This window comes from Pimephales promelas, chromosome 8 (genome assembly GCF_988280905.1).
Source record: "Pimephales promelas chromosome 8, fPimPro1.hap1.1, whole genome shotgun sequence".
In the NCBI taxonomy this organism is placed as follows: Eukaryota; Metazoa; Chordata; class Actinopteri; order Cypriniformes; family Leuciscidae; genus Pimephales; species Pimephales promelas.
The window spans coordinates 37,628,865-37,642,598 of record NC_142776.1 but is presented as its reverse complement, the minus strand read 5'-3'; the positions used below and the strand labels follow the sequence as shown (position 1 = coordinate 37,642,598).

General features: G+C 35.4%; 1 protein-coding gene across 4 annotated transcripts in view; it reads left to right on the top strand.

Moving 5' to 3' along the window:
* The window catches only part of LOC120493678 (uncharacterized), a 50,519-nt gene that overhangs the window by 30,804 nt on the left and 5,981 nt on the right, over window positions 1-13,734 (top strand). For all 4 annotated transcript variants that reach the window (XR_016169577.1, XM_089134511.1, XM_089134512.1 and 1 more), the window contains one exon: window positions 10,589-10,706. Coding sequence is in view for 3 of the 4 variants with exons in the window: in XM_089134511.1 (XP_088990637.1) it covers window positions 10,589-10,683 (95 nt within the window). In the remaining variant the exon portion in view is untranslated. The remainder of the gene's footprint in view (window positions 1-10,588; window positions 10,707-13,734) is intronic.

Below are 13,734 nucleotides of genomic sequence, written 5' to 3'. Positions count from 1 at the left end.
CTGGGTGTTGGTAGGAGGGCTCTGAGAAAGATGGCGTTTCACATGGCCACAGGCGCTGAAGCATTGTTAACCAAACAATACAGCAGGTCCTGGCATTAGCACATCTCTGTTTAAGAGCTGCCAAACAACCCAACAGCAGCGCAGGCCTGCAACTGAACTGAGCTCGCAATACACTCACAGGAATTCTGTCATTCAATACGTCGAAAGATAGGCGTGACAGTACATATGTAATGCTACTCCATTTTAATATTGGATAAATGATTAACCCTCAGGTGCTCTTCGGTCATTTCTGACCGAAACATTTTCTGTTTTGAAATTTTAAAAATCACAACTTCATCGGAATGTTTTGAAACTTGGTGACTTTTATGGCATTGGGTATGTGAACACACACAAAAAAAATTGAGGTTATGATTCGAGCAATTTAAGTGGTCGTAAAAAATGAGTCACGCTTTTGCTCTTCTTTCAAAAATGACCGATCCATAGGAAATGAAAAATTCTCTGAATTTTATTATGTACAATCGACAAATCGGCCACAATTCTAAAAAAAAAAGTACACCGCAGGAAAGGGGTGACACTCTACAACATCTAGAGTGCAAAACAGACACACCCACCAACACACACGCATACAAACACACTTTTATACACATACACACCAATAAATTTTGATTACAAAAAGTATGTTTTGAATTTTTAAAAATCACGGCTTCATCGCAATGTTACGAAAGTTTGTGACTTTTATGGCATTATGTATGTGAACATACAAAAAAATTAAGGTCATGATCTGAGCATGCTAAGTGGTCTTAAAAAAAATAGTCACACTTGTGGTCTTTGGTCAAAAATGACCCCCATAGGAAATGAATGGGAAATTGTAAAAAAAAAAAAAAAAAAAATGAAGAAAAAAATTCTGAATTTTTTTTATAAGAAATAGTTTTTGAGATTATTTCAACTATATATTCAAATCCACCAACAACAACAAAAAAAGTGTTCATAAACATCTGGGGAATTCACATGCTTCTCCATAGAGAGCTGTACATGCCATCTAGTGGTTACACCACGATTCTACGCCTTTTCTCTATACTGTAACCAGATGGTGCTAATTTTCTTCAAAAATAATTTTTTTTCTGAAGGCCTAGACTCTATATTAAACTAAAATACTGCATTAATAATTTAAAAATAATAATAATATATATATAGAAAAAGATATATATTTTTCCATGGCAAAAATAAACAATAAATATTGCATAAATATTAATAAATTCAATTAAATTGTCTCAAAATACTAAATTAAAAAGAATAAATATTATAGAACAAAAATAAATTGCATTGGTTTTACTGGGATGGAGAAAGTTTCATTTTTAGGTGTCCGGTCACTTTTGACCGGGAAGATAACAAGTGTGACTCCGAAACGAAGAGCACCTGAGGGTTAAGTGGGTGCGTAAATATATTTATTTTAAAATGTAATCTATTTTTATATTATTTATAGTAGACTTATTTTATGTTATAACACTCTGTTTTAACACAAATTTGGGTCAAATATGGACAAACCCAAATGTTAAAAATGTAATTTAAACATTTAACCCATTGGCTGAGTTTGTCCATATTTGACCCAAAGTGGGTTAAAACAACCCAGCATTTTTTAGAGTGTGTGTCTTTTAATGTGAGTTCTCAGTTATGCTTTTTTAGATTTTTGATGATCAGCTCTGAAATATTTCATGAAAAGAACCAATAATAGACACAAAATAGTCAAGTAAGAGTATGAAGCTGTGAAATAAATGTGGAGAGCAGTCCAGATCATTAAATCTCTGACCTTTGATTTCAGGGTTTCTTGGCAAATCTGAGCACAAATTGAGAAATCATAAAGAATTCCTCTGAAACTCCAGATGAGACAGGTGAGAAGCGGCAGATAAAATCTAGATTCAGTTGAGGTATCAAACGAGATTTCTTTATTCAGGCTCTCATATTATCCTATACAGAATGCTCAGTTTTGTGTTTTGGATCAATTCTAATGCGCATTAGGAAGCCTTTCAGTGTGGAGAAACTTGAAAAGGTAAAGAAACACTATCCTAACTGAATAGAAAGCAAAGAGAACTAACTCGAAGGTCCCAGTCCTTTCAGCCTCCATCAATACTAAAGCGACTCGCGGTGATCTCTGGCACACCGGCCTTATGGCGTATCAATAACCTGACTGCACTAATAGAAAGACCTGGACACTTAAAACCTTTTAACTAGTCCTGTAATTAAGTAAGTCTGATCACAGTACCATGAATTATTGATATGTTATTGGATTCCAATATCAGCTTTGAGAAATTATTAATAATAGATTGCCCATCTGGTGGAAATGGATGTAAACCTCGACTTCCATTTGTTAACAACCTCTAAATACTTCAATATGAATCTAATCTTAAAATTAATTAATGTAGTAATATTGCAATCTACTATATATATATTAGTAATATATATATATATATATATATACTGTAAATATAAAAAAAAATACAAATAAATATAATTTGGTAGAAAGTCAATTCGTGGAAAATTTCTCTTATTAAATCTACAATCTACTAAATGTGTATATATATAAAAATATAAAAAATATAAAACATGAAAATATATATATATATATTTATTTTTATATATATTTTCATTTTTTATATTTTTATATGTACAGGTGTATTAAGTAAATATAAAAAAAATACAAATAAATATAATTTGGTAGAAAGTCAATTCGTGGAAAATTTCTCCCATGATTTTGCTAACATTGTGCAAGATGAGCAACAGTGAAATGTTTAAGTCTGTCTGGCTATATGAATGTTAAGATTACACTGTCTCTCTAAATGAAAATGAAATGTTTGGCCGCTCTCCGATTAATCCTTCCACCGCGTGAGTCTTGATGCCATTTATGAAATGTGGTGAACCAACAAACAAAGGACAACTCTTAAAATAAGATGACTTTAAGTTGACTTTAAAGAAATCATAAAATGCATGGGAGTTGTGTCGGTCGTGGCAGTCTTGTTCTAATTATGTGGTTTGACAGGCGTTCCAGGATATTCCCCTCACACACACACACACACACACACACGCAGCTCCACTGGAGACACATGCCCTGTTAAAGCTCAAAGGACAAACATTGTTTGAATGTGGAGGTCAGAAACTACATGGGTTTATTAATGATAATGAATGTCTGACTGTATTTGCACATATTTGGATTATTTTAAAACGCGCATTTGCTATACATGTTGTTTATGCATGTTAGAATATGATAATCACTCACTTTTCAAAAAAAACTTTTGCTGATAATTTTCTCACCCCCATGTCATCCAAGATGTCCATGTCTTTCTTTTTTCCGTCGAAAAGAAATTAAGGTTTTTGATGAAAACATTCCAGGATTTTCTCCATATAATGGACTTCAATGGGGTCCAAACGGTTCAAGGTCAAATGAGAGTTTCAGTGCAGCTTCAAAGGGCTTTAAACAACACCAGACGATGAATAAGGGTCTTATCTAGCGAAACCATCGCTCATTTGAAAAATAAATAAAAAAGTTTAAGTTTTATAAGCTCAAATGCTTTATAGTTTTATAACAAATGCGCATTCGTGACTCTCCTGTTCAAAATGAACGAATCTTTTTTGAGTCATTTTTGAAACGAGCAATCGTTTCGCTAGATAAGACCCTTATTCATCGTCTGGTGTCGTTTAAAGCCCTTTGAAGCTGCACTGAAACTCTCATTTGGACCTTGAACTGTTTGGTTCCCATTGAAGTCCATTATATGGAGAAAAATCCTGGAATGTTTTCATCAAAAACCGTAAATTTCTTTTCGACTGAAGAAAGAAAGACATGGACATCTTGGATAACATGGTGGTGAGTAAATTATCAGCAAAAGTTTTTTTTTTTTTTTAAATATATTTTAAATAACATGATTTTTTTTTGTAAAGCATCCCTTTTGCAATAGGTTTTACAAATAAAAAAAATGATTGTAAAATGTTTAATAAGATATAAATATAGAGTGTAAATACACTGCATATATCATCCCGGTCAGGCTTGAAACATTCATATTTCATTGCTAAACGAATGATGCTATCAGTTCTTTGTAGGCAAAATGAATGGTAATTTTACTCCAGGAACCCAAACACAGACAGAAGGATGTCGAGGTGAAAGTGACGAGACAGAAAGTCCCTGATCTGATGCAGGTTCTCATGGTGTGTGAGCGTTGAAGAGCCTCAGTGGGAGGAGTTTTCACATCGGTTTGAGTGACAGGGGAAGGCCAGAGAGAGAGAGAGAGAGAGAGTTTGGGAAATCTTCAGCCTAGAGCCAGTTGGCGAACAGGAGAGGAAATGCACAGAATGTCTTTTTTTTTTTGTTCTCACACCTTCGTATTCTCTCGTCACCCGGGGCGTTGAGAAGCGTCGAACACCCCCGCTCACCTGCCCTGCCCTCCCTTGTGTGTGAGAACAAAAATAGTCGAAGGTCTCCTTCAGTTTCTTTCACGCTCGCTCCAAAACCACCTGAGGCGCGCTTCTTTATAAGACACTGTCAGAAATGAACTTACTCCCCGGCCTCTCTCTAACCCGCTTTTAAGATCAATATTAATGCTTTAAGCAAATGACCTCTGCGTGACCTTTCACCCTGGCCGACCCACACAACATTAGACCTGTTTCAGCCGCCCATAGACAGTAAAAGATGTACAGGCACTTTCCAACATGAAGTCACTCACACAAAATATTTGTCTTATATATATATACACTCTAAGAAATGCTGGGTTGTTTCAACCCAAATTTGGGTCAAATATGGACAAACCCAAATGTTGGGTTAAAAATGTAATTACAAATTTTAACCCGACTTCAACTTTTACTTTAAACGGTAATTTTTTTATTGCATTTTTACCCCAACATTTGGGTTTGTCCATATTTGACCCAAATTTGGGTTCAAACAACCCAGCATTTCTTAGAGTGTACCCTATAAAATCATTTTTGATTCCCATGTAAACATATCTTGTTTCAAGGATGTTTGTGGTGGAAAACAAGTCAAAAATACTGATTATTTGCAGTGTTGTCTCTCATGTCTGACTGATGTTAAACCACAGCAGACGCTGGACTATCAGCGCGTTTCCATGTTGATGAGCTCACGAAGGGAGTGTTTCATGACACAGTGAATTTAATTTCCTCAATAAAGGCGCCGTATTTTCATATTTTGCTCCAGACATAACAATAAGTCGTTACTGTACGAGTTCAATCAGGACCAAACCATCAAAACAACTTTTAATTGTTTGCCAGACGAAGCGCAGTCTGAACGACCTCTCGACCGCAGCTCACAGTTATTAAAGCTAAAAGAGATTTGCTTTGTCTTCCAGAGTGTTTGTGGGGTCCGATGGACTCTGCAAAGAAAGCAACCAGTGTTTTTTCCCTCCTCCAAGATGAACAGAACAGCAAGCAAAAACTGTCAGACAGTGCAGTGATGATGTGGATTTAAAAGAGAAAACCAGAGGAGGTTTTAGGGTGGAGTGTTATGATCTCAGTGGAGATGTTTATTCACCTACAACCCCTGTGCAGCTCAAGCCTTCAGATGGAGAAACACCTCAGTTCTGGGTGGTGATTGAATAAGATGTCGTTTTTTTCATAACTTTACTTTTCATGACCGCCTATATCTCATGTTTATTTGCATTTGGACTCATCTCTCCCAGCTAACAGGGAATGTATTTCCTAATGTTCTTCCAGAAACTTTAATTTTGTTCTGTTATCTGGTATTTAATAACGTTCTCAAAATGTTTGTACAAAAATGCTATTTCATGAACGTTTTTACCCGACACGTTTTAGCGTCATTTTTTTAAATGTTACAACTTGTTTCAGAATGTTCAGAGAACTTTCAAAATTCAAAAGTAACATTCCCATAAAATGGAATGTGGTCTTTATTTTCGCAACCAACCATTTTCGCGTTTTTTTTTTTTTTTTTTTTTTACATTTTAAACATCCACACTTACGGAAGGGTATTGCATTCACCGAGGAAACAAAATCTCTGTTTTTCTGAATTAACGGGGTAATTATCTCAGAATTACGAGATGACCTTTTGAAAAAAATAAAGTCATTAATTCAGAAAAACAGAGCAGAAACTTTTTTCCATGAAAAATTATCTCGTAATTCTGAGAAAATTAACTCGTTAATTCAGAAAAACAGAGCAAAAACTTTTATCCCATGAAAAATTATCTCGTAATTCTGAGAAAATTGACTCGTTAATTCAGAAAAACAGAGCAAAAACTTTTTTCCATGAAAAATTATCTCGTAATTCTGAGAAAATTAACTCGTTAATTCAGAAAAACAGAGCAAAAACTTTTTTCCATGAAAAATTATCTCGTAATTCTGAGAAAATTAACTCGTTAATTCAGAAAAACAGAGCAAAAACTTTTATCCCATGAAAAATTATCTCGTAATTCTGAGAATTAACTCGTTAATTAAGAAAAACAAAACAAAAACTTTTTTCCATGAAAAATTATCTCGTAATTCTGAGATAATTAACTCGTTAATTCATAAAAAAAGAGCAAAAAAATGTTCATGAAAATCTACCTCGTAATTCTGAGAATATTAACTCGTTAATTCGGAAAAACAGAGCAAAAACTTTTTTCCATGAAAAATTATATCTTAATTCTGAGATAATTTAGACGTTAATTCATAAAAACAGAGCAAAAAGTTTTTTCCATGAAAAATTACCTCGTAATTCTGAGAAAATTAACTCGTTAATTAAGAAAAACAGAACAAAAACTTTTTTCCATGAAAAATTATATCGTAATTCTGAGAAAATTAACTCGTTAATTCAGAAAAACAGAGCAAAAACTTTTTTCCATGAAAAATTATCTCGTAATTCTGAGATAATTAACTCGTTAATTCATAAAAAAAGAGCAAAAAAAATGTTCATGAAAATCTACCTCGTAATTCTGAGAAAATTAACTCGTTAATTCGGAAAAACAGAGCAAAAACTTTTATCCCATGAAAAATTATCTCGTAATTCTGAGAATTAACTCGTTAATTAAGAAAAACAAAACAAAAACTTTTTTCCATGAAAAATTATCTCGTAATTCTGAGATAATTAACACGTTAATTCATAAAAAAAAGAGCAAAAAAAATGTTCATGAAAAACTACCTCGTAATTCTGAGAATATTAACTCGTTAATTCGGAAAAACAGAGCAAAACGTTTTTTTCCATGAAAAATTATATCGTAATTCTGAGATAATTTAGACGTTAATTCATAAAAACAGAGCAAAACGTTTTTTCCATGAAAAATTACCTCATAATTCTGAGATATTAATTCAGAAAACTTACAAACTTACAAACTTATTGGGAACATTATAGCTAAACTTTCTTAGAATCTATGGCTTTAACGGATTACTTCATTCATTTGTCTATTTGCCCTCAAAAAGCATCTCTATTTTGACATTAACTAGTTCTGCTATTCTCCTTCTCGGGTGACTATTATTATGTCCAGAGGAAAACTTTGGGGAATTTCCCCATTGTTTTGCTGTCATACACAGAATGCAGGCCGTATCCAAACACACAAAAGATGTTTTACGACACAAGTGACTGGGAAAATACCCACTGGAAAAAACAACAGTGAGATTTCCAGATCTGGATCGAATGGGATCTTTAATGTGGCAGCCAGTTGTCTCATTTAGATAGAGATTAAACAGAGAACAAATGGAGAAAAAGACCTCAGTCCTTTTACAGTTTCAGTGCTCAGATTCAGATCTCAATCTCATGATCTGAGCAGCTCTCCATGTTCATTAGATATCTAATCTCACTAGGTCTGTAATGTTTAGAAGAAACACCTGAGACAATGTAACATAATTGAGCTATGGAAAAGCAAAAAAATCTCATCGATCTCACTCACATCTCGCTTGTCTCAGGATTGTGTCTCATCATGAGAAATATCAGAGCTTTCAGTTTTGTGAAGATGCAGGTTTGTCATATTCAGTTACAGTGTTTCCAACGTTTAGATGTTTGTGTCAATCACAGCACTTGTAAGTCACCCGAAACGTTCATTTCTACATGTTTCTGTCAAAACTACTTATTGTCAGACAAGACCGACAGCAACATCAGAATCCTTCAGAAGTCTTGTTTTGCAGTAACAATATTTAAACATCCTTAAACCAAGATCAGTTTACTTCAGATGTAAAGCTGATGAGATAACTTTCACAGACTATTTACTCAGAAAACAATTTAAAGGGTCAGTTCACACAAAAATAACAATTCTGACATCATTCACTCACCTTCATGTTCTAACCTCCACAAAACAAAAGAAATATCACAGTGATACTGAAGTTTTTAGAGGTGTAACATGGTAATTCCACATTTATTTTGACAAATCATTTTTGGAGTGTATACTCACCATTTGAGTGTCATGTGGTGGCATATTAAATATAGTTCACTTTGAAATTAATTTTTGGTATGTTTAAGCTTACCTCAAGGGCATCCAAGATGGACGTGGATCACTTGGACGTGGCTGTGATTACAAGAGGTAAAAACGGTATAAATACTGTTCGTTTTCTCACACAAACCGCTCCTTTCGTGTCTTAGGCCATCAATGTGTACTTACATTTACGAGTCATTAAATCATGTTTAATTTGGGCTTCTCTGTGCATGCTCTTTGAGGTGGTGACCATAGACCTCCATTATATGACTGACCTAAAAATATCAAAATTGAAACTACTGCAGAAACAAAGACACCTACATCTTGGATGCCCTTGAGGTAAGCTAAAACACACCAAAAATTAATTTTAAAGTGAACTATCCCTTTAAGATGGTTGTATATAATGCTTTGTATAAACACAATCATGACAAAAAGTACTTAAAAAAATATAACTAAATCCTATTTTTTATTATTCAAAGTCTTTATATCAAAAACAATTTTGCTCTTGGTGGTTGATTGCGATTTCACTTTGGTTGATTGCGAAAGTCATTTTTGTTGATTGCGATTTCACTTTTTTTCATTTTAATTAGATAAATCACAACATACCAGCCCAAACTAACCAATCTGAGCCCACTGCCTGTTTGTTTCTGAGGGAGTGGTTTCATAGACTCAGGAAGTCAACCGGTCATTCAAATGACAGAGGAGAAAGCGGCTTACAATAAAAGTGAAATTATGAAAAATAAGACTTTAAAAAAACTAACAAACACGAATACATGTTATATTGCACCCCATAAACACAATCATGCACAAAAAAAAAAAGAAAAAAGCAGTAAACCACCCCTTTAAACTGCTCTTGTTTTAGGGATATTCATTTATTTTCACAGGAAACGCCACCTGTCACAATAAAGATCCAGCTTAATTGTTTCTAATAGTTCCTGTTGAAAAATGAAAATCTAATAAACACAAAAGGCTAACACAAGCGTGCTAAAAGACATCACTTCCACAAACACGAAAACAAAGACTGAGAGGATGAGGAAAAGACCAGAGGGGACGGTGAAGAAAAATATTGGTAAATGTCAAAGAAGCTCTTAAGTAAAGCAAACACGGCCCGTCTGAGGAGAACCATCTGCGGAGGAGAAATAATAACCGGCAGGGTCTTCCATAAAGCCGCTGGTCTGAGAGAGTCTGCCAGACAGCGCATGTCGCCGCCCCGACACGGGGCTTGATTGGATGAACGAGTCCCGGTTCTGCCAAACGCACGGCTCGGGTAAATTTGCCATGTTGTTGTTGGCACAGGATTCCTGCATGACACGGAAAAGCTCTATCACTCCATCAGACCACGGCTGCTTTTCTGGATCTCTCTTCAGGGCTGTTATTTTCTCCTTATAACCCTTCTCCTATTCTCTCTCTAGAAACACACATAAACACATTCACTGTAGATTTTTTTTTTTATAAAAGTATACCATGGTAATCCTTGAAAAAACGAGTCGTGGAAAATTACAAGTGATCTGGCAGATTATACAGCGGATGCCATTCAAAACATCCATCACAGCAGCGCTTTTATAGTTTTTAAAGGGACAGTTCACTTTGAAATTAATTTTTGGTGTGTTTTATCTTACCTCAAGGGCATCCGAGATGTAGGTGTCTTTGTTTCCGCAGTTGTGATATTTTTAGGTCAAACCATTGTTGTCTGTCAGTCATATAATGGAGGTCTATGGTCACCACCTCAAAGAGCATGCACAGAGAAGTCCAAATTAAACATGATTTAATGACAACCCTCCATTGGCTGCCTGTTAAACATCGTATAAATTTTAAAATATTGCTGATTACTTGAAAAGCACTAAATGGTTTAGCTCCGCAGTACTTGAGCGAGCTCTTAACGCATTATAGTCCTTCACGTCTATTGCGATCTCAAAACTGGCCAGTTGATAATACGTAGAATATCAAAATCGACTGCTGGTGGTAGATCCTTTTTCTATTTAGCGCCAAAACTCTGGTATAATCTTCCTAACATTGTCCGGGAAGCAGACACACTCTGTCCAGTTCAAATCTAGACTAAAAACACATCTCTTTGGCCTAGAATACACATGACACACTATAGACTTCCTTTATTCAAATTAGGCTGAATAGTTTAGATCAGCCGTTTTTAGATCAGCCATGGCGTCTATGCTAATATTAGTTTCTCTGTTTATCCCGAGGGACCCTCAATGGTGGACCTGCGCCTGCCCCATCCCTCATCGACACGGCAGCCATCGGCACTGATCCTCAACATCTCGTCTCCAAACCGGCGTGATTACTTCGACTTCCAAACAGATGGTAATGGACAAATTCTCTTAATGTTTCGATCCAATTTGTTTTGAAATTACTGTTTCTTCATTGGCCAGGAAATAATAGTGAAGCACCTCTTATTACACTGGTAGTATGCTGGGTTGTTTAAACCCAAATTTGGGTCAAATATGGACAAACCCAACTATTGGGTTAAAATTTAAATATGAGACTTAACCCAACGGTTGTGTTTGTCCATATTTGACCCAACTTTGGGTTTTAAACAACCCAGCATTTTTAGAGTGTAGCAAAAATTACTGGGTTGTTTTAACCCAGCTTTGGGACAAATATGAACAAACCCAACCGTTGGGTTAAGTCTCATATTTAAATTTTAACCCAATAGTTGGGTTTGTCCATATTTTACCCAAAGTTGGGTTAAAACCACCCAGCATTTTTAGAGCGTAGCAAAAATTGCTGGGTTGTTTTAACCCAAGTTTGGGTCAAATATGAACAAACCCAACCATTGGGTTAAGTCTCATATTTAAATTTTAACCCAATATTTGGGTTTGTCCATATTTTACCCAAAGTTGGGTTAAAACAACCCAGCATTTTTAGAGTGTAGCAAAAATTACTGGGTTGTTTTAACCCAACTTTGGGTCAAATATGAACAAACCCAACCGTTGGGTTAAGTCTCATATTTAAATTTTAACCCAATATTTGGGTTTGGCCATATTTTACCCAAAGTTGGGTTAAAACAACCCAGCATTTTTAGAGTGTAGCAAAAATTACTGGGTTGTTTTAACCCAACTTTGGGTCAAATATGAACAAACCCAACCGTTGGGTTAAGTCTCATATTTAAATTTTAACCCAACATTTGGGTTTGTCCATATTTTACCCAAAGTTGGGTTAAAACAACCCAGCATTTTTAGAGTGTAGCAAAAATTACTGGGTTGTTTTAACCCAACTTTGGGTCAAATATGAACAAACCCAACCGTTGGGTTAAGTCTCATATTTAAATTTTAACCCAATAGTTGGGTTTGTCCATATTTGACCCAAAGTTGGGTTAAAACCACCCAGCATTTTTAGAGCGTAGCAAAAATTGCTGGGTTGTTTTAACCCAAGTTTGGGTCAAATATGAACAAACCCAACCGTTGGGTTAAGTCTCATATTTAAATTTTAACCCAATAGTTGGGGTTTGTCCATATTGTAACCAAAGTTGGGTTAAAACAACCCAGCATTTTTAGAGTGTAGTTCTATAATTACTTACAGTATAAATATATTTTTTAATTCTTCTCCTGGTTGTTCCCCAAACTTTACATATTGTTCCCTTATAATTACAGAAAGTTACACTGTAAATTCCTCTTAATTACACAGTACTTTCCGGGCTGTAATCTAAATTTCTCTTTTCAAACTTCATGTTTACTCGGGTCAAAGAACATGTATGGTTTGGTTTATAATAAGCCAGTGGGCAAGAAGCCTTCAGGTTAAAATGATGATGTTGTAATGGATCCGCCTCGTTCGGCTCTGCTTATAATAAATGTTTCTCTGGGGACGGAAATACACGTCAGATTTGTGTTCAGAGCTCTGTTTGCTCTCAAGGATTGTTTTAAAGTTTTAAGTAGGGAACAGATTTGTAAACACCTCTTTAGGAAGAGATGGTGTCGCTGGTTTTACAGCCCAGAGGTAACACAGGGTACATCATGATGTATATTTATACAACAACAGCTTTGCTTGAGGTTACAAGCACTGAGGTTACGGTGACACACTTCTTCCCAAACAGGGGATGCAAAATCTCTTCACAGATTTATATATATTCATATATAGTCCATTAACACATCTCTCTCGATGCACATCATCATGTGTGGCATGTGCCATACTCATATGTGCTCGTAATAAGGCCCATAAATGCCCTGGTTTTCAAAGCGAGAGCACTGGGTCATGATGGAAGTGTTTCCTACGCTGCAGAAGTGCCTCACTCCGCTGGAAACACATTCATGTGGACTTCATTAAACTTGTGCTCCTCTTTGCCCTCGACTGGGCTTGAGTATGATTCAGGCTCTGAAATTCACCTTGATCCACACACACACACACACACTGCCCCGGGGCTGTGTGATTGACAGGTTGGGGTTGTGTGGTGGGATTAAGTCGAGCCAGGGGTGTGCGGGTCAAGGGGGGGGAGGTGGGATTAGGAGCGGTGAGCTTCATTAACCCGATTGTTTACACAAGCAGATCCCAAGAATGAGAGCCTTTCCTTCCCACAGGATTCCCCTGCAAACCCCTGCCATTGTGGACTGTGGTCCGGATGAGGATTTAATACAGAGAGCAATGCGACATCATTCAATCTCAATGTACCATTAGCTTTAATAAAGTGTGAATTCAAATGCCGAGCCACATTTTTTCAGCAGTCACGCCCTGCAAGCTTAAAAATTATACTTCAAATTATTTCTTTAGGTAGTTACATTACAGCATCATAAATCTAACATTTAACCCTCTGGGCTTCTTCAGTCAAAATATGACTGAAATCGTTTACATTTGAAATTTTTGTAATTTATTTTTGCTTCATCGGAGGGGGGTGAAACTTGGTGACTTTTGTTGTGAACACACACACACACACATATACACACAAAAATCAAGGAGATGATTCTGATTTGTTAAAGGGTCGTAAAATTTAAGTCACACATAGCTTCCTCCCGGTCAAAAATGACTGAAATGAAAAAAAAAAAAAAAAAAAAAAAACCGAGAGAGAGATAAACTGTTTGCATTGTGTTCCCTTTCTAACCAAATGTTATTGTTTGATTGTAATCATAGTGCAAAACCTGATACTTATCTAAAAATAATAATTAAAAAAGTAGCCTAGTCTTTTAGATGATTATAAGATCATGTCTAAAACAATAATAGGAATGAAAACGTATTTTTATGTAGGAAGCTATAGGCAGCCTACAGGTTGTTAAGGACATTACATTACATTATTTTGATGTGAAATGTATTGAAAAAAAATCATAGTAATAATAATTATTTTTATTAATAAATTAATCAGTTTTATATGAATTCTAATGCTCAAAAAATGATAGAATTCATG